This window comes from Lissotriton helveticus, chromosome 4_1 (assembly GCF_964261635.1).
Source record: "Lissotriton helveticus chromosome 4_1, aLisHel1.1, whole genome shotgun sequence".
NCBI classification, from domain to species: Eukaryota; Metazoa; Chordata; class Amphibia; order Caudata; family Salamandridae; genus Lissotriton; species Lissotriton helveticus.
The window spans coordinates 212,563,779-212,584,850 of NC_136063.1; the positions used below are offsets into that span (position 1 = coordinate 212,563,779).

At 44.2% G+C, this 21,072-nt stretch overlaps 1 protein-coding gene across 1 annotated transcript in view; it reads left to right on the forward strand.

Moving 5' to 3' along the window:
- Positions 1-21,072, forward strand: part of COL22A1 (collagen type XXII alpha 1 chain) — a 1,057,215-nt gene that overhangs the window by 996,325 nt on the left and 39,818 nt on the right. Inside the window, exons 51-54 of the mRNA XM_078686128.1 lie at positions 4,640-4,693; positions 8,591-8,644; positions 16,782-16,835; positions 19,333-19,404. Coding sequence (XP_078542254.1) covers positions 4,640-4,693; positions 8,591-8,644; positions 16,782-16,835; positions 19,333-19,404 — 234 coding nt within the window. The remainder of the gene's footprint in view (positions 1-4,639; positions 4,694-8,590; positions 8,645-16,781; positions 16,836-19,332; positions 19,405-21,072) is intronic.

The window sequence follows — 21,072 nt, forward strand, 5'->3', positions numbered from 1 at the left end:
TCTTATCTGGATCAGTGGTGTAACTCAAAGTGATGGGGGCTCCCTGTAGAATAGGAGGAATGGGCCCTGAGTCTCTCATATCTCATGGATTTCACAGATGGGATTGGGGCCTGCGCTATGCCCCTGATCTGGATTGGCATTCCACCTATGCAATTCTATATATCTCTTATAATTCACTTTCTGAAACCACGTTGCCTTTTGTTTGCAACACATGCATGTGATTTATGGCTGCAGAAGCATGGCGTATCCTTTAAAATTCTGGAAAAGATAAATACATTTAAGCTTGCACCAGATTTGTCTAATATCTTTAATTTCTACTCACAAACTGCAAACATTGCAACTTAGAATACACCGTGGCTGCCTACGGTATTTCTCCCTCACATCATAGAGAGGAATGATCCACGTTGACCCGGAGGCGTTCCTTGTCCCTCGCGCCATCGCCGCCATGTCAGCCATTGCACGCGCGCCAGCGCCCCAACACGGTGCGGATACGTGGAAGGCTGCTTAATGTTTTAGAGCTCCTCGTCTACTGTCAGGTATATCAGTGTCACCGCACATCTCTCAGGGACCACGCTGGCAGGAATTACAGTTCTCAGCATTCAATTTCTTTTTTCAAGCAGCAAGGCATCTAAAAACACGAACAAGGAACTGAACCGTGAAACAGATGTCTGTGGCAGGAGCGAACGCCTGAACACAAAAATAGGAGGCTTTAATTTCGAAGCAGTCAACTTTGAAACACTCTTCCCTGGAGAGCTGTCCCTTTGCAGCACAAACTGCTCTTGACAGGCAGATGTTGCAAGAATATTTAGGTGCTTCCAAACCAGTACTGGTGCGTTGCTTCAGTGAGCTACGAATGAAGTGAAATATGTATTCGTAGTTGCATTGAAGTAAAGTGAGGAAGACATTACCATATGACTAACTTTAATGGTCGTTCTAAGCAGTTGGACTATTGAAACCTGCTATTAAACTGTAACAGATTAATTGTAAACTATGCAACTACAAGGTCCACAATGCAATGGGAGATTAGAAATGTCGGGAAGGGTATTAACAACAGAATTGCTTTTAATAAACGTCGATACCAGTTTCTTGTATTTCCTGCACAGCGCTTGATTCTGATTTGAAATGTATTGTAGATGCTTTTCTTACTTTCATCTTTATGAAGCTGTGGAGTAGTTTTTACGTTATACTAGCCTCTGATCCCCAAAGACCGCCGGCGTTGGATCGATAGATAAAAAATGTCAGGCTTTAAAAGAACACACTTTATAATAACATTTTAAGGGTTATTATTCTTGAAAAACTTTTTATTAGGAGGGAAATCCAGTTTACCAGCTTACACGGTTTCCACTTGATCCCAGGAATTTCTGTGCATTTAATAAACTGTATGAAAAAAACTCCAGATTATATTGAATTACATATTATAAAAGGTAATTGATGTCTCACAATGTTAGACGATGATGTTACTTTTATTTTTTAACAATTGGAACTTCCCTTGTGGTGTCTGATCGAGTCACAGGCCCAATTAATAAATAAACCGTAAAGTAATTAGAGAGCTGGACATACCTTCTTAATTTGTTTTGCTTTTTGTGGTAGTTTCAAGCCATTTCCAGAGGAATACATGGAAAGCTCTGCAAGTCGATGCTTTCCAGTCATACTCTTGGGAAGAGTCCTGTAAACATTGTCCGTGCTGGTATTACTCACTGTCAGGGCCGGATAGGCCGTAGCGGGCAGCAGGCATTTCCCCGGTGGGCCGGAAGGGTGGGGGCCGATTTTGTACCAGTGGGGGCTGTTTTTGTTGCTGGTGGCCAGTTTTGAAGAAGTGGTGCAAAATCGGTCCCTTGTAATAAAAGCGCAGCAGCGTTCCCGCCAGCCCCCAGCCCACCCGGAGGCCGGTCGGACTTAAGACCAACCCACCCAACCCTCTGCCGTACCTTCACCCCCCTTGAACATCCTTAATGACTGGAACCCAATCTCCACTGAGGACACCATCCGCCTGATGAACTCCATCCACTCAGGATCCCCCACAGACCCATGCCCTCACCACATCTTCAACAAAGCAGACTCCATCATAGCACCACACCTCCAAGACGTCATCAACTGCTCCCTCAACTCCGGCACCTTCCCAGAAAGCTGGAAACACGCCGAACTCAGCGCTCTTCTGAAAAAACCCACAGCTGACCCCACCGAACTCAAAAACTACCGCCCCATCTCGCTCCTTCCATTCCCGGCCAAAGTCATCGAGAAAGCTGTCAACAACCAGCTCGCCGCCTTCCTCGAAGCCAACAAATCCCTCGACTCCTCACAATCCGGCTTCCGAGCCAAACACAGTACTGAGACCGCACTCATCGCAGCAACAGACGACATCCGAACTCTACTGGACAATGGAGACACAGTCGCCCTCATCCTCCTCGACCTCTCCGCAGCCTTCGACACAGTCTGTCATAACACCCTGCTACAACGACTCAAAAACATCGGAATCCAAGGAAAAGCACTGGAATGGATCACCTCATTCCTTGCCGGAAGAACTCAGAGAGTACGCCTCCCACCATTCAAGTCAGAGGCCACTGAAGTCATCTGCGGCGTGCCACAAGGATCTTCACTCAGCCCCACCCTCTTCAACGTATACATGAGCCCCCTCGCGACCATCGCACGCCAACACAACCTCAACATCATCTCCTACGCTGATGACACTCAACTGATCCTCTCACTCACCAAAGACCCAAACATCGCCAAAACCAACCTACATGAAGGAATGAAAGAGGTAGCCGAATGGATGAAGCATAGCCGTCTGAAACTGAATTCAGACAAAACAGAAGTCCTTATCTTAGGTACCTCCCCCTCCGCCTGGGACGACTCTTGGTGGCCAGAGGCACTTGGAAAAGCACCCTTCCCGACGGATCACGCACGGAACCTAGGCGTCATCCTGGATTCCTCGCTCTCGATGACCAGACAAGTCAACGCCGTCTCTTCATCTTGCTTCAACATTCTTCGCATGCTCAAAAAAACATTTCGCTGGATCCCCACCGAAACTAGAAAAACGGTCACTCACGCACTAGTTACAAGCCGCCTGGACTACGGAAACACCCTTTACGCCGGTACCACAGCAAAACTTCAGAAAAAACTCCAAAGCATCCAGAACGCATCAGCCAGACTCATATTATACATCCCGCGTAAAGAACACATTTCTGGTCACCTGAAAAACCTCCACTGGCTCCCCGTCAATAAGAGGATAACTTTCCGCCTCCTCACCCACGCACACAAAGCTCTTTACGAACTTGGACCCGAATGCCTCAATACACGTCTTTCCTTCTACACCCTCCCCCCCGCCAGCTGCGCTCTTCCAACCAAGCCCTCGCTGCTGTTCCCCGCGTCAACAAAACCACCATGGGAGGAAGATCATTCTCCTACCTAGCGGCCAAAACCTGGAACTCACTTCCCATGCACCTTCGTCTCACTCAAAACCACCTAGCATTCAGAAAGCAACTTAAAACCTGGATATTCGAGAAGTAATTCCCCACCCCTCTTCAAGCGCCTTGAGACCCTCTGGGTATGTAGCGCGCTATATAAATGTATTGACTTGACTTGACTTAATTGCCAGGGCTGGTTTGCGATCCTAGTCCGGCCCTGCTCACTGTGGAATTGTACTCAAAGTACTATCTTACTTTGGGAGAAACAAGAGCCTCTGTCAATTTTCCAATTTTTTTTCGGGGAGGGAAAAATAATTTTTTCATGGAAAAAGCATTTCCGCTCTTTAACACGAACATCTGAGGTGTTTAATTCATTTGCGCACCGTGGAAAAGGAGAAGGAGTTACTCCAGCCATTGACAGTATCAAACCTCTGATCATTACGATATTGGAAAATTGATTTAGATTGGTGCAGCAAAGCAGAAAAGGTGGTGTACAAAAGTCGGGGTTGCTTGAGAAAGTGGGAAGCTTCGGGGTCAGTGGGAAGAATACAGGGGTTACTGAAACATGCACCTTGGAGAAGTCAGATTGACTGCATACAGAGATTTTGTTAGACTAACCAGCAATGTATGAAGGTATACTCAATATGGACAGTTGTCCTATTTCCTTAGCATGCGGAACATATTCATGTATATCTTGTGTCAGGATTTATGTATGAAACGGTCCAATTGTACTGAGCATAAGTTGAACAGAAAAAAACCTCACCATTTATAGGATGGAGAAGGCTTAAAAGGACCCACTTGGGAAGATGAAATCCCTGCTGGAATTCTGCAAGCGCAGCCCATGGAATTAAACGCCGCACTAAGGCTTTGACCACAAAAAACAACGCTTGTGAGGCTGAAATTAAGTTCAGAGCAGGAAGAATATCGATTATGAGTGTGGGGAGGAAAGGAATGAGCCATGACTAGGTGTGAAGGAACAAAAATATATATTCCCCAAGAGGTATGAGAATCCCACTGCAATTTAAACTGTGCTTGGCTGCTCAGTCACCGCAGCCCTGACCGGTGTGCACAGACGTGAATCTGATGAAATGACACTGCAGACCTATTGTCAGCCACACACAGCCCTCCTGGCCTGCTCCAGGCGGTCTGTTAAGGCTCAAGACATTTCTAGGTCATCTGCTGCATTGGGTGGATCTGACTATTACTCAACTGCTTTCTTGTTTTCTGCTTTGTAGGGTGAAGTGGGCTTGACGGGTCCTGCTGGTCGCGAAGGATCGCCAGGGAAAGACGTAAGTATACTACGAGGAGCCAAAGTAACTCCTATGTGTTAACTGTATTGGTGTATACTGGATGACTACTGGGTTAGAAAACCACATACAGGGGAGCTGAGCCGAAGATAAGTAACAAGACGGACTAGGGAGCCTTGAGGAAAGTTTGACTACAGGGCCGCCCACTCACGCCCCATGGGAACGTTTGTCCCACTTGCTTTGGGTAATACCCAAACAGCGGCAAGTATATATATAAATAATCTGATGCATACAAAAGAAAGCACACATTGGTAACGTCAATAGGGGAGAAACCTTGTTACAAACCCACCTGACAAAAGCCCAGGACCTCACACAGGACAGTAGAACAGGGCTGAAACATGGTGGTGTTATAGGGCATAGGCCCATCACATCATTACAGCCTCATAGTATTCTAATTTTAACCTTCCCTCCCACCCCACTAATAAAGTATACCTTTGGTGTGGATGACAAATGTTATCCTTAATGTTACGCCCCTTACACATTATCTTCATAAGACCTCCCTGAAACACAGTCAAGCCCACCCTGACATTTAGGAGGCAGGGTGTACCCGATGATGAGCATGCCACTACTAGAGTGGGCGAGGGTTATATAAAGAAAAGGGTTTCTTTTGCCCTTCCCACTGCTATAGTGGGTGTGTCATTTTGTGGCGTACTACTGGTCCTATGTAGTACTTCAAGGAGTCGTTTTTCGCTCCAAAAGGCATGCCTTTTTGTTCTGAAGTATATAATAGGGTCGTTGTATCACTTAAACCTCGCTCCAGAGGATATCTCTACCCTTTAAGGGCTGCAGGTCTGCACCTCTCCCCCTTACAATGTTCTATATGGGGTACAAAACAAACATGATGAAACTAATGTAAACTCAGTAACCAAATGGCCGGTGTTGCAAATATTTGGTGCACTTATGCAGGGCTTTAAGTTAGATGAAAAAAAATGGGTGTGGGAGGGTCTCTAAAAGAGGCCTGGCCAAAGCAGTTTAGGGCATGGTCTACACACATAGACTAAGTATCTGTGATTTGACTCCCGACCGGTATTTTGGTGCCTCTCTGAGCTTTATAACTCAACAACTGCCGTACATCTAAAGCCAGCCAAGGCTATTGGCTTGGTCAATGGTTGTTAGCTTTGAAGATAAATGACTAAGAACAATGATTCTGTTGTAAGTAATTACTACTGAAAATAAAAATGTTTAAAATCACAATTCGTGGGATTGTGAATTAAATATTACTTTGGCCCCTGGCGTTGTATTGGGGTCTACAGAGTGCCTGAAATGCTCCCATTATGTTCACTCTGCTAGGTATGTACACCCTTTTCCTCTTCTCATCTCCTCTATCTTTATCTTACACATTTCCCTTCAACTCACTGTTTTCACTCTCTCCTGAAGGTAGTTGCTCACATCTCCTCCACATCACAACCCCTCAAACAGACCTACTCCTCTGTAAGCACTGCATCTTCTTTTACTTCCTCCTTGTCAAGAATTCCTTCACACATATTTGCACAGCATCGCAATTGCAGCTGGAATACGTGGCCATTGCGCTGTGTGCTATGCAGAGAGGCCAAGGATTGGATGACCATATATTCCTTACAGCTTTCTGACCCACTCACAGGTACTGTGAGAACCTTGCACTGCCTTCAGCCTCAGCTCCTAAGCTTGTTGCCTGTTGTAAACACCTGGAGGAGGCTCAGGTCAAAGTATGTACTGTACAATAGTAATATGCTCCACAAAAAAAGAGGCACATCATCCTGGAAACAACAAACGCTCTTAGGGAATATAAGATTTTGGGCCCACACAAATTCACAAAAGAAATGTGCTTGTTCGTAAAATGTAGATTTATTCATGCATCCTGCATCTTGCCCCACAAAGTTTTGCCCTGGTGGGGCATGCGCCCGGAGCAGATTCCAGTGCATCCCTAATTTACATAGTGTTGTATAGGAATATGCACTTGTCACTCCTTTAGTTTCCCCTTCTGCAGTCTCGGCGAAACACAAAATAAGGACCAATGGAAACAAGTAGTGCTTAATTTGTAAAAGAATAAGAGCCAGCGCCCAAAGTTTTGCTCAGAAGCAGGTGGACAACACTATCAAAGGGTGGGGAGCCAAATTCCAAGGCTAGTGTTCTTGATTCTACCTCATGCCTCCCACTTGGATGCTAATGACAAGGGTAACTCGTCATGGAGTTTCCATTGATTTCAATGGAAATTACATTAAAAGCCATAAAACACCTTAGCATCCAAGTGGTTAAAACACGACCAGATACCCTCTGCACCCCTGCATTCTGCTTTTGTCACATTTCTCAATCTTTCTCCCTTCTCCATACCCCTCCCCCACATAGCCCCCCCTTTTGTGATTTTTTCTCTCATTCTCTGGATCAAAGTCAGTTTATGAAATATGAGTGCCAGTAGGCCCCACCTAAAACCACCAGCTCAAATTAAGCACTGAAAGCAAGAAAATAAGAGACAGAAGTGACCTTATATGTACCTTACTGGTCATGTGCTTCATGAACAGTGGAGTACCGGTTTACATTCCATGCAAATCTAAGCACTGATATGAGCAAACCATTTATGGCCTGTAGGTGCTATTTCTGATTCCATTGGTTGACATTACTATGAGGGTGGAGCCTCCTTGACCTCAGCAGGCCTGTCCCCAGGGCCACATGGCCAGGGCGCCAATGTATATAAGCTCTTTGTTATCCATTGAGGGCTGGGCTAGAAATGCGAGGACATCATCTGCATTTGCACCCGCCCAATTGGTCTCTGGTCCCATTTCTAAATCAGGACTTGTGGCCCAATGTAGGTGCGCATTTTAGCCCCTTGTAAATAGAGAATTTAGGCCACATTACAGTAGGTAATTTATGCAAACCATACATGTACATCTGCGATGCATCGATTTCCTTTTGACTAAACTTCTATGATTAGAAAATGTATATGGTTTTTTACAAATGAGAAGTTTTCTTCTGAAATGCAATAGGTATTTTTAAATTTTGGACGTACAAAAATGCAAAAAAAAAACAAAGCATCTACGAATCCCAGATGATTATCAACTCTTTAAAGAACCATACAATCTCGAAAAGTACATCTTTGAACTATCAGCAAATTGTAGATGTCTGATCACACTACTACAACATTATATATACTCCTGTGGACTGCCTGCAGTGTGCACAATTCACAGGCATAAGTATGATAGGAATATATACATTTGCCTATACAACTTGAACACAAATGTATTTCTAAAGATGGAATTCGGTTTTGAATGTTTAAAAATGCTTTCCAGTTAACTCCAGGATAATATGGTGGTGCCTGTTTCACTGAACATTTATATCAGGCATTTTAAGACTACAGTTGCACATACATATTAACTAGGAAAATGTATTAGGAGCAATGCTGGAAAACACGGGGTTCCAGCGGGACCCGGCTCCAGCTGCTATTGGGATGCGGGCATCCCCAGTGATATGTGCTGTGCTTCCGTGCAATGTTCCTACATCCCAGCCGCACCAGCACTGTGTGCGCCTTGCCTTCAGGGTAGCAACCTTCCGGTGTTGAGGGATGCCTCTTATTTTCATTGCATCTGGATGCAACACAAATGTCTTACTGAAAGGGCCATCTGCACTCCTTTTGTTCAATTCTCAGCCTGGCTGAGAGCTAAGTGAGCACAACACCAAACAACATAAGATCGCATAAAAGCCTTACACTGTCTAATTTTCCGCTGCAGAACATTGATTTGTGTCAAAAATGTCCTCAAGTCCTGAATGTGCCAATCAGGATTTTGGAGAATTCAAACCATAAATGGAGGTGTGGTTGTATTTGTCTCTTACTATTACAAAATGGGAATAAAGTCTAAAATCTTCCATCCTTAGGACTTTATAACTAATTATTTTGTATATTTCTAGGGAGAGCAGGGTCCGCCAGGACCCCAAGGCCCCCGGGGCATTCGAGGACAGACGGTAAGTTTCCTGCATTCATTTATTGTTGGGGTGGCTAAGAGTAACCGAGTCCAGTGCTTGGAAGTAATTAAGTAATATCTATTGTGCAATCTGAATCACACATCCTGACCAGCTAAAAATTAATTCATTTACATTGGACCAACTTCAACAGGTAAGATTGCCCGATTGTTGACTTGATTACACACTGTAAAATAACATTATTGTACGCAGTATTCAGAAAGTATTTGGACCATTCTTCTGTGCCGGAAGTAGGTGGTCTAGTATGTCCAAGTCTGAATTAGACATATCGTTGGGAGGGCCTAGGAATTGTGCTTACCTATAGACACCCAGTCTAACCTGGGTTTCTATGGGAATTCTATAGAGCATATTATCAAGCCCTTTATCGCCACTTTAGCGGCAGTTTCTTGCCGATAAAGCGGCGATAATTTTATCGCCCCATCTTGATAATATGGCTTCTCATTCTGTACAGCTGCCCCCTTTTAAATCAAGCCCTCTGAAACTGCATTTGGAGTTCCGTAGAAATCCCCCCTGGGTTCCACCCTGTTTAACATCTTTACGTATGCTGATGATACTCAGCTGATTAATTCCATCGAAGACAAGTACTTTAAGACAAAGAGGAATTTAGTTGGCTGTCTCTCAGAAGTAGCCGGGTGGTTGCAGGCACATTGTTTAAAACTTAATGCACACAAAACAGAAATCTTGCTTTTTACTGAGACCTGCAAGGTCTGCAATGATTCTTGGTGGCCTTCATTGTTAGGTCTCGCACCCAGGCCTGAAAGGGTAGCATAGAATTTGAATTTTTTAATTGACGATTCTCATTCAATGCAGGAACAGGTGAATACAGTGTGCAGGAGCTGTTTGGAATTTTTCACAGTCTTCGCAGAATATTTTGGCAGATCCCAGTGGCATGGCATAGTAATCTTGTTCAAGCTTTGATTATGGGTAGGCTAGACTCCAGGAACTCCCTATATGTGGGCATGCCGGATTATTTGCTCACATGTTTTGAGTCTATTCGGATTGTGCCAGCAAAACTGATTTGTAACAGGCCTAGCCACAGTTCCGCATTGGCTTGACTCAATTCTCTTCACTGGATTCCAGTTCACAAGAGAATCATTTTAAAGCTAGTTTTTCACGCTTACATTACACTTTATAACAATGAGATAGCAATCCTACTAGACAGAGTTCTATTTTATAAGCCAACACGGGATCTCCACTCCACTAATCAGGCTTTGATATATTGTAGACAAATCAAGAAATCCAGAATGGGCGGGAACTCTTTTAATTTTTTGGCAGCTGCCCACTGGAATACTCTTTCTCTGAATCTACATTTGACATCAGATTTGTTAGTCTTTCGGAGAATGTTGAAGACTTGGTTGTTTCAGCTCTAACAATTTGGGGTAAGTTAGAACAGGGAAAGTATGTGGTCTAGCACCGGGATCTTCTTTAGGGGTGAGGACGCACTTTATAAATCATTTTTAATAATAATAGTAATATTTATATTCTGAGATATATTGTGCTTTGATAGTTAAAAAAAATGTTTTATTGATTAAGCAACGTAAATATAATATATACATGAACATATTAGCCGCTACAATATGTTGAACATCCCTCACTTTACAGTAATTATGTTAATGTCTGGTTAAATTACAAGACAAAGAAGAGATGGTGGATCCAGTCTGTTACTTCATAACTAGCCCCACTTGACAAACATGCAGTGTTCATCTTCCCATTTTGTCCCTGTTTTACAGTGGTAGTGTGTCTGGGAGGATGCTAGAGTAACTGCAAAATGGCCCTCCAGTACTGTGTAAACTGCAATGCCTATCTCTCTCATAGGATTACATTGGGATTTCCATATTACATTTGATAATGTGATGTAATTTCCAATTGGGAAAAGATAGCTATTTCACATTTTGAGTGACTCCAGTGGCTTGCCTCTTGTTCTGAAGTCTCAGAGACATCAAAAACTTCCAACAACCCTGCTACAGCCTCTGGACTCTGCCGAATGTGAGTCCTGTCCTTCTAAGTGATGCCAATCCAGGCCTGGGCCCTTGGAAATAGGTTTTCTGGATGTCTTCGTCTGAAATCCATGTATTGCCATTGTTGTGCTGACCGGAACTCACGCATTCCCCCTTGATGCTGACACATTGCTGCTGCTGCTAAAGACAAGGACCTCGCATTGCCGGCTGCACGGCTCGATGACGAAACATTGCCTTCATCTGAAGGGATCAACGCCGACGCATTGCCTTCTCTGCTCCACACATTGGGTCCTCAATGTGTATGCATCCTCCACCCAAGGTACTTTTTGCAACGGGCCAAGGCTGTTCCCTGTGTCCAATCTGCACTCGATTGCGGTGGCCTGAACTTTCATAGTTGACCTGGTCAAGCACGATGAGAAAGCCTGGTTGGGGCTTTATGTTCCTAAGAACTATATTTGAAGAAATTCTTTCAAAATTTGTAACTCCGATTCTACCTTTTAGAGTTTTGTCATTTTGGTATTGTGCAGATCAAAACTTTAATTTCTATTGTTCTAACTATGTGTAGATAACTTTTCTGTAGCGTCTTCACTGTTTTACTGTTTTAAGTGTTGCACAAATACTTTACACATTGTCTCCTATGTTAAGCCCGCCTGCTCTGTGCCAAGTTACCATAGGGTGAGCATAGGTTAATTTATAATGTGTAACTGACTATCCCTGAATAGGATGGTGGTCCGTACTTGAACAAAGTGCATACGCCCGCCAACCGGAGACCCAATTTCTTACATTGGTGATTAGCAGTGAGGATAGGACTTTTGTTTGTGCACTATCTTACAGTAATGTGGTGTACACTATCATCCACATATAAGACCAAATCAAATCAATTGTCTCTGAACCTCATTGGCATTTTCTTCGCCTACTCTCTCTGATTGGCATTTTTAATTTTTTCAATCCTCCCTGATTGCCATTCTTGCTTTTTGCTGAAATCATGTCTTTGACTGGAAGTGATACATCTATACCTGCACCTTCAAAAACAGACTGTGAGTTGGCCAAGCTGGAGATTTACACTGTGGTCCAGCTCCAGAATTTCTGTAAGGGGTTCTACAACAGGCTTCACCAGGAAGGTGGAGATGCAAAAGGTGCTGAATGCCTGGTTAGAAGGCCGGAATGCAGCAGTTATACCCCAGAGAAGGAGGATGAGATAATGGAGGATGATGTTGAGCTGGACCAGGATTCACTGAAGAATCTAGAACTGCCTATGGGGAAGGGAGCGAGTGGAGTGGAGGTTTCCCCCGGGGCAGGAATCAGTATATCAAGAGGCCTGCCCCCAGAGGAGCTGGAGGACAGGGGGGAGGAGAGAACATTTCAATAGGAGCTGGCTGAGATCAAATTGGAGAAGGAGAAGACTGAGAGAGCCTTAGAGGAGAAAAAGCATGGAGAATAAGAAAACAAGGTTAGCCATGGAGAGGCAACATCTGGCCATGGAAGAGAGCTTTCTCTAGAGCACTTGGCTCATGAGAGGAGCCGGAAACTGTACTTAAAAGCCAAGCAAATAGACACCAGTGGTGGCAGATATTCTTCAGTGCCTTCTGACAGGAGGGTCCACCTACCCAAGGGTTTGGTGTTTGACTTTGTGTCAGGAGACTACATTGACAGATGCTTTGAGGCCTATGAGATTGCTTTACAGATGCACAAGGTCCCGGAGGAGGATTGGGGAGCTAGTCTGTGGAGGTACATTCCTAGGGAGGGACACCCTGATGGAGCTGGAGTGGGTGACAGAATGATATATCCCCATAAAAGAGGCCCCAATCAGAAGTGTGGTCTGACCCCAGAAAGGTACAGGCACAAATTCAGGGAAAGTCAGAAGATATCCCAACAGTCCTGGGTGCATTGTGTGTATTCCTTTTGCAAAGCACTAGATGGCTGGGTGAAGGGCAGTGAGGTAAATGATGTATAATTTCATTGCACAAAAGCACCTGTTCAGTCTTTGTTTTCCAGATCTTGGGCAACACCTTGTTGATAGTAAGCTCAGTAATACCAGGGAGCTAGGAAGGCGGACTGCTTGATCGGGACCTGGGTCTACAAGAAGGTTTCTAGGGGGATCATCACAAATTGTGGGAAGGGTCCTCACTGAAAGAAGGGGGGGGCAGAAATTAAAGCAAGGACTTCTCTAAATGGCCACAAACTAGTTATTTGGACTTGGGCACCCACCCCCCTACTAGTGTAGCGTTTGGGGGGGAGGTGGTCCTAGATGGTTTTGGGGACAGTGTAGAGCTTTACCTAGTGTCCCTCAGTGACATAGAGATGATGCAAAGAATCCCAATGCCTGAAAATACTAGGAATTACAATCAGTGGGTCACCGTTAATGGGTAAGGGGTGGAAGCTCTGAGAGTCACAGGAGCCAGCATGACAACCGTCAGGTGTCATCTGGTGTCATCAGAGCAGGTAGTCCTTAATGTGTTCCACATAGTTGTTGCAGCTGACAACTGGGAGAGTCAGTCCCAGTGGCTCTGCTTCCCTTTCAATGGGGGAGGGTCTCAGATTCTTTGAGGGAAGCTGTGAGTGCATTTATGCCTGTTGATTGCCCGCCGGGTAATGATCTGGAGCATGCCACCTGGAAGGAGGTGGAGCTCAGGTCCCATGTGGATATGTTAGTGTTGCCTGAGTGGTGTACTTCACCAGACGGTCCATGGTAGCCCAAAAGGCTGATTTAGAGGACCCGAAGAATAGCCCCGGTGCCTGCCAGAAATAGGAAAGGCAAGGAGCGTGGGAAACCCACTTCTGAGACTCCCAGGGTCCAGGAAGAGGCTGAACTTGAGGGGGATGCACCATGAGCTACAGGGGAGATGTAGCCAAACTGGGAAACCTGCCTGAGCCATTGAACTGACAGCAGGAAGGTGGGCCCTACAGGGAGGAGTTCTGCAAGGAACAGAGTAAATGTCCTTCGTTTGTGGGTCTGTGGCAGCAGGCTGAGCCCCAGGCAGCTGGTGACGCCTCTGGCAAGCACCTGACCTGCTGGGAGAATGGTTTCCTGCATTGTGAGCCTAGGTTTCCTGAGCCTGGTGCAACACTTGTGTTGGTGGTCCCACAGTGCTACAGGACCTTCTTACTGGGTCAGGCTCATGTTGTGCACTGGCAGGTCATCTGGGACAAGACAAGTCATTTGACAGGTTTAGCACCCACTTCTATTCGGCTCAAATGAGGAAGGCCTCAGATGTGTACGGAAGATCCTGTCCTACCTGCCAGGTGAGAGGCAAGACAGGGGGAAGTGTAAGTCCCCCCTGCAACCTTTTCCTGTCATTGCACCCCTCTAAGAAGGTGGGCATCGACATCGTTAGGTCTCTGGACCCCAAGACATCCATGGGCAACATTTTTGCTCTGGTCTTGGTGGACCATGCCATCCGGTACCCGGAAGTTATCCCTCTGGGGATAGTGACTGCACCTGCCGTGGCCAGGTCACTGATGGGGATCTTTACCTATGTACGTATCCCCAAGGAGATGGTATCTGACCGGGGTGGCAACTTCATTTCTAACTACATGAAGGCCATATGGAAGGAGTGTGGGGTAACCTACAAGTTCTCCACTCCTTACCATACCCAATCCAATGAGTTGGTTGATTCAATGGAACCCTCAAAGGCATTATTAGAGGTCTACCAGAACACATGAGGCATAAGAGGGACGTCCTCATGACATGACCTTGGTTTGCATAAATGGAGGTAACAGAAAACGGGGGTGGTTTGAGCCCCCTTGAACTTCTTTATGGGCATCCTTTGAGAGGCCTCTCACTTTCGTAAAGGAGGGTTGGGAGCAAGCTCCCAGGAGAGACCCCCACGATGTAGTCAGCTTCATTCTGACCCTTCGAAACTAAACAGTCCATTTCCAGAAACACATGCAGGAGAATCTGGAAGCCAGTCAGAAGGACATGAATCGTTGGTATGACCAGAATACCACTCTAGTTGAGTTTGAGCCAGGACAAAATGTAGGGGTAATTGAGCCCATGGAGCTCCAAGCTTTGCGAGACCAGTGGTCTGAGCCCTATAGGGTGAAGGAGCGCAAGAGTGATGTAACCTACCGAATGGACTTCTAAACTCCTAGTAACCCTTTGAGGGCCCTGCATGCTTATCGCCTCAAGCCCCACTTTGAGAGGTCTGAGATTACCATGCTCTTGGTCACTGATGATGTGGTGGAAGACAAGAGTGAACCTCTAGCCGACCTCCTATCTTCCTAGGAGCAGGATGGATCAGTGGAGGGTGTCATCCTCTGCCCTACACTGACCCTAGATCAACAGAGACTGCTGCCAGTTTTTCGGGAAGTTTACCTCTCTATTTTCACTTACCCCAGGACTCACTACATGTTGAGCCAATGATATTGATAGTGGGGACAGAACACCAATAAAAAATAAAATTTGCAGGTTGTCTGACATTGTGAGGGCTAGTATTGAGGAGGAAGTTCCCAAGATACTGGTGTTAGGAGTAACTGAGCCCTCTAGAAGCCCTTGGACCAGCCCAGTGGTATTGGTTCCCAAGGCTACTGCTCCAGATGTCACACCTGAATTTACGTTCTGCGTGGAGTGCCATGGGCTCAATGCGGTCACTAAGACTGATGCACACCTTATACCCTTGCTGATGAGCTCATAGATTGGCATGCAGCTGCAAAGTTCCTCAGTACGTTTGACCTAACATCTTGGTACTGGCAGATTGCCTTGACCGTGAGGGAAAAGAGAGGTCTGTGTTCTCCACACCGGAAGGGCACTTCCAGTTCCGGGTCATGCCCTTCGGGTTAAAGAACGCCCCTGCTACCTTCCAGAGGTTGGTCAACCAGATCCTGGCTGGATTGGAGAACTTCAGTGTCGCTTATCCTGACAACTTTGCAGTCTTCAGCTATAGCTGGGAGGACCACCTGTGCCACCTCAGCACAGACCTGGATCTCAAAACCAATAGGTTTCTGATAGGACAGGGTTGTGTGGTCTAATTGGGTCACCAAGTGGGAGGTGGCAAGGTGCAGCCCCTCTAGACCAAAATTGAGACCATTCTGTCTCGGGAACTCCCCAAGACCCAGACAGAAGTGAGAGCCTTCTTAGGGCTCGCTGGTTGTTACAGGAAATTTGTCAAGGGGTATGGCAAAATTGTTGCACCCTTGACAGAGCTGATTTCCAGGAAGCATCCATGTCAGGTGATCTGACAGAGGCGTTCCAGAACACTTTTGACACCCTGAGGGAGACCATGTGCACGTCAGCTGTGCTCAAGGCCCCTTACTTCTCCTCAGGGACATCAAGACTTCCAACAACCTTGCTACAGCCTCTGGACTCTGCAAACTGTAACTACTACCCTACGAAGTGGTGCCACTAGAGTCCTTAGAAGTGGCTTTTGTGGCTGTCTTCTGCTGAAATCCACGTATTGCTGCTGTTGCACCGGTCAGAACCTATGCATTTCTCCTTGATGCTGACACATCGCCGCTGCCGCTGAAGACGAGAACCTCCCGTTGCTTGCTGTGGGCCTCGTCAATGACGCATCGCCTTTATCGAGAGGGGTTCAGTGCTGACGCATCCCTGGCTGCCCAAATTGGAACTGATGCATTGCCTGCATCTGAAGGGATCAATTCCTATGCATCTTCTCCTCTGCGCCTCGCATCGGTTCTTCGATGTGGAAACATCCTTCACACAAGGTACTGTTGGTCCCTGTATCCGATCTGTGCTCCATTGCGGAAACAGGGACCAGCCTGCTTAAATAGCAAAATATTTATTAGGAAATGGAGTTTGCAGGTGTTAGCAGTGAAGACTATCCTAGAAGACAAGTTGGAGAACGGTATGTGTTTTAGTGCATAAGCTGACGACTTTAAAATATAATGATCTGGTTTTAATGGCACTTACAATCTTGATTTATAACCATGTGATTATGGGCTTAATCTCCTAATGCCTAAAACTGTGAACATGTGTGAAATGTGATACAGTTCTAAATATGTGAAATGTTTAGTTGTGAAAATCAAACAAATTGTAAATATTAAATGTGTATAGATGTCTCTCAATATCTCTATTGCTGAAAAACACTTTATCATTACTCAGCTAGTTCAGTGCTACAACATATTCATTAAATGCAGTACAGTACGCTATAAATACAGCAGAAGGAAATTAGAATATGTATTCATATGTATTGCCTTCTTTCCAGGGCAAAAATGGGCCAACAGGTGCTCCAGGAAATGCTGGTGCTCCTGGTATACAGGTATGTACACTTCCATCAATATTTGTAAATAGGCACATTGATTTCACCTGTAGGCTTTGATTGTAAGTAAGGAGGAAATGGGTAGTGTAGTAAAGCTACCAGTGAAAATTGATACTCCTGGTGTGGTGTTTACTCTGTGGCTTCTTTTCTACAGTCCTCACTTTAAAAAGAGATATACCATGAAGATTCATTATTTACCACACTTAAAAGTTCATGATTTTGCTTTTTACTGGGCTTGTTCCCATGTTTTACCTAGCAAAGTCTGTCAGAGGAAAACATCAAATGTGGTATTTATTAATTATTGCATACCTTGGCCCTGAATTTTCCCCTTTACTCAGAATCAGGGCCATAGTCGGAGAACATAAATCTGTATGGATTCATTTTGTGATGTAAGTAAAATATGATACTTTAGCTTCATATTTTGTCTATTAAGTGGTGCATTTCTGAAAAAAAAAGAAACTAAAGGGTAGCATTTATTTTAGTGAGTGATTGTATATACAATAAAAACGTTAGCAATATAATTGCATTAGTAAAAGTAGGTGGGGCTAGAATACGTATCCTTTTGCCAAAAAGACTGGCTTTCAGAACCACCCTCTTGTCATCAACCAAGTATCTTCAGGTGCCTGTGTAGTTTCCTATGCTGCACCCAAGTCAAGAAGAGCATTTTAGCATGATGTTGGAACAGATGCGCAAACCCATATTTACACAAACCAGGTTGAGCAGAAAATTGCCTTTCCTTCTGCAAACTTTTTTTTTAAATTTACATTGAAAAATTGTGTGGGAAAAAGAGGTAAATTCACTTTAATTTTTTCTCCCCTGGTGGAAGCACCGCATTTTCCTCCTAAATGTATCTATGAAAATACTTCTATTGGTGTTATATGGAAGCAATGGCACTCTCCTATAACAAAAAAAAGTATGTTAATTTAAAGCATTATAAACCAGAGTGTCAAATACGTCATCTAACATGTGCAAACTTACAGTACTGTGTTCATAGCAGTTTCCATGCCTTTGGAAGTTTACACACTAGACAAAAGACGTTATCCACGTTAAGCTGTCACACTATTTTTGGAAAGTCCCAGAGAAATTAAGTTATGTTTGATAATTTGTGGTGGATGTGTCAAAACTCCTGAGATGAAAATGGAAGATAAGAGAATGTGATAAGGAAAAGGCTTCGGAGAGCTAGACATATGAGCATGGAGAGAAATTGCATTGAATGTTTTGTATTTTGTGCTTTTTGGGTATCAGCTTCAATATACAATACATCCTTGAAAGGAGTGAGCAAAGATTTAGGTTATATAGAGTTATCTGGCCAGACAATATCATTAAATGTAAGGGTCCTTTCAGTTGTATATTGATCTAGTTTGAGAAGTGAGTTTAGCTTTTGTTAGAGTATATACGGTATATAGTGTACAGAGTTAAGGGTAGCCCATGTGGACAGGTGTTTAGTCCTATGTGGGCCATATCGTCTGCCACCAGTCCTCCTGACTTTAACTCTAACCTTCTCAGTGGTGTAACACAAGATGGGGCTTCCCTGTAAAATGTGATGTGGGGCCCCCAAGTCTCCATATCTCACAGATATTCATTGGCCTGAATGGGCCCTGAAGTAGTTCCCTGCCTGTCCAGCAGGGGCTCAAGTTACTCCCATGCACCATCTGCATGGTGGATGTTGGTAGTGTAGATCCATTGGTAGTGAGGCCTGCATAACTCATCCAAGCTGCACATCCCCAACAAAAAGAATAAACCCTAAAACAATCAACCCTAGGTTGCTTCTACCTGGGATTAAACTGGAAAATATAATGTACTGTGAATGCTATTTACTTTTTATATTTTGGTGTCCTCTCTCTTTCAATAAATCTTATAGTAACTCGAGGATAAGTGCCCTGCTCCCTTGATTCATGGATCTAAGACTACCTACCACTGTTGTATTTTATTCCTATTCCGTCTTACTACAATTCAGATACTGATATAAAAAGCTCATATTCCACCATAATGAGGTATGCATGCAGCAATGTGGGAGTGCATTGCTGCTGCCAAGCTATGTCAAACTGTATCTAGAGTGCCAAAGTACAGGAGAATACTGTGGATGTGCTTAACAGCAAGAATCTGGAGTGGGCTGTGGAACAAGACAAAACAATCAAGTTGTTTGTTGCGTAGGGTTCCATGCGATCAGAGTCACGTTTGTTCTCAGAATAGGTTTCTCTAAAAAATACACTCAGAAAAAATATTATTGGTACTAGAAGTGGGGGGGCATCAAACGTCTGGCAGTAACAGAAAATACTCTGATTTCTTGAAGAAGTGCTCAAACTGGAGGATCCATTGGTTGATTATCCTTGGGGTTGAGTACTCTCCGCAGAAATCAGAGACTTGTCCATTATCACCCAAATCTAAATCCATTCTTAGTTGTGCATGCAATGAGACATACATTTAAGAAAATATTATAATGTGTGGGAAATGTAAGTATTGAACAAAATGTAATTTTTCTATTCCCTATTTCAAGGGTCCGAAAGGGAGTAAAGGAGAAAATGGCAGCCCCGGACTTCCTGGATTTCAGGGACCGAGAGGCCCAGCCGTAAGTAAAGACCAACACACTTTATTCATGATGAATATCAGGTTACATGACATATCTGAGGGGGTGATGCTATTTTAATGGATCAGAGACACCCCTAAAGAACAACACTAAGGTCAATCCGGCTTTGAGTTTGCCAAGGGCAAGCAAATGTGAAAAGCGTAAATTGGATTGATGCTATATGTAAAGTCTATACATTTCAGTGAACCATAAAGTCTCTTGCCATTTTGCAGACCAACTAATTTACAAATATGTTGAGACAGTTTACATTATGCTATGTTATTACCAATTTGGAGGTTTAACCCCTTCGGTGCTCATGACGGCTCCGGGCTGTTATGAGTCACGGTGGGCGTGTGCTGATGACGGCTGGGAGCCGTCATGACCACACCCGCGATCGGAATGTTCAGCACCGGTGCGGAATTCCGGCTGCAGCCAAGGTGTTAATCAGTCAGATATACTCAAAGATGAAGGAATATCTTTAAATATGTGCTATCAACTATTCTATGCAAATTCTTTATTAGTGTTCTGGCAAGTTTATCCTTGTATTGCAATGTTTGAACATTAATCAATAGTAATAAAGTAGGCATACTACTTAAAGGGGCATATTCATATGAAAGCTGCCTCACATTTGCTAGGGACCAGTTTCAGGCAGATGCTTCACAATTATCAGAGCAGTTCTAGTATGCATTGGTGCCATGATCCATGGGTGTGAAGCCCTTTTTTGAAAGTTAGAAACCTGCTTGGACTTGTTTTTGAGATTGTACAGCAATCATAAGGAATAGTTACGGTAGACTATGCAAGTTGTAGACTTCCAAGTGTGACACTGCCCCTCAACACTTCCTTCCACAACATAACAAGTATGGTGGAAATGACCACTAGCTTATTATATGCTCTTTATTTTCATCAGATTTGGACACTTATTCCAATTTTTCTGCAAGCAAATTGCTATGTGAAATGTAGGTAAATACCACTTGGAATGATGGAAAGCTGCGACTTTATGACTGTCCACAGTCTTCCCAAGTTCTAATCCCTTTTATGCCACGGATGTTCCCCACTCGCACATTCCATCTCTGGGCATAATGTCTCGCAGTTGTGATTCTAGATTTGTGAATTACGTACACTGATGTGATTTTTAGTGCACAAAAGTCAAGCTTAGGTGGATGATAAGTTATTAAATGAAGCCTAAAGTTTTTGAATTAAGAAAACTAAGCTCATGAGCTGAAATGTATCCCACATTCTGTAAACCGCAACTTGCTGAAAAGACACTAAAACATATGGCCCATATGTGAGGGGTGAAGAGGCGTGAAGATAGAAGTGGCAAGTTCTAAAGTGGATTTAGAATTGTTCAAGAAGGTGGAAATAAAATGTGTGTTTTAACTACAAAAGTACGGGAGACTTGGACGCACCATCCATCTATACTAGGATGAGAACAATAGAACAAAAAATATGGGCAAGCCAGAAGAACGGTAGAGACTTCCAGAAGGTGCTGAAGTAAATGCTACACATTTGTAAAAAACAAGCAAAATGAGCATGGGGTCTTCGCCTGAATTGTGTCTGTGTCTACAATGGGATGGATAGGATAGTTGGATATCTTGCAGGTATGAGGATTTGTGTTTTTCAGCGATAAACTCAGGAAAATAAGAGATAACTAACTGCAAGTTTTTAGATTTC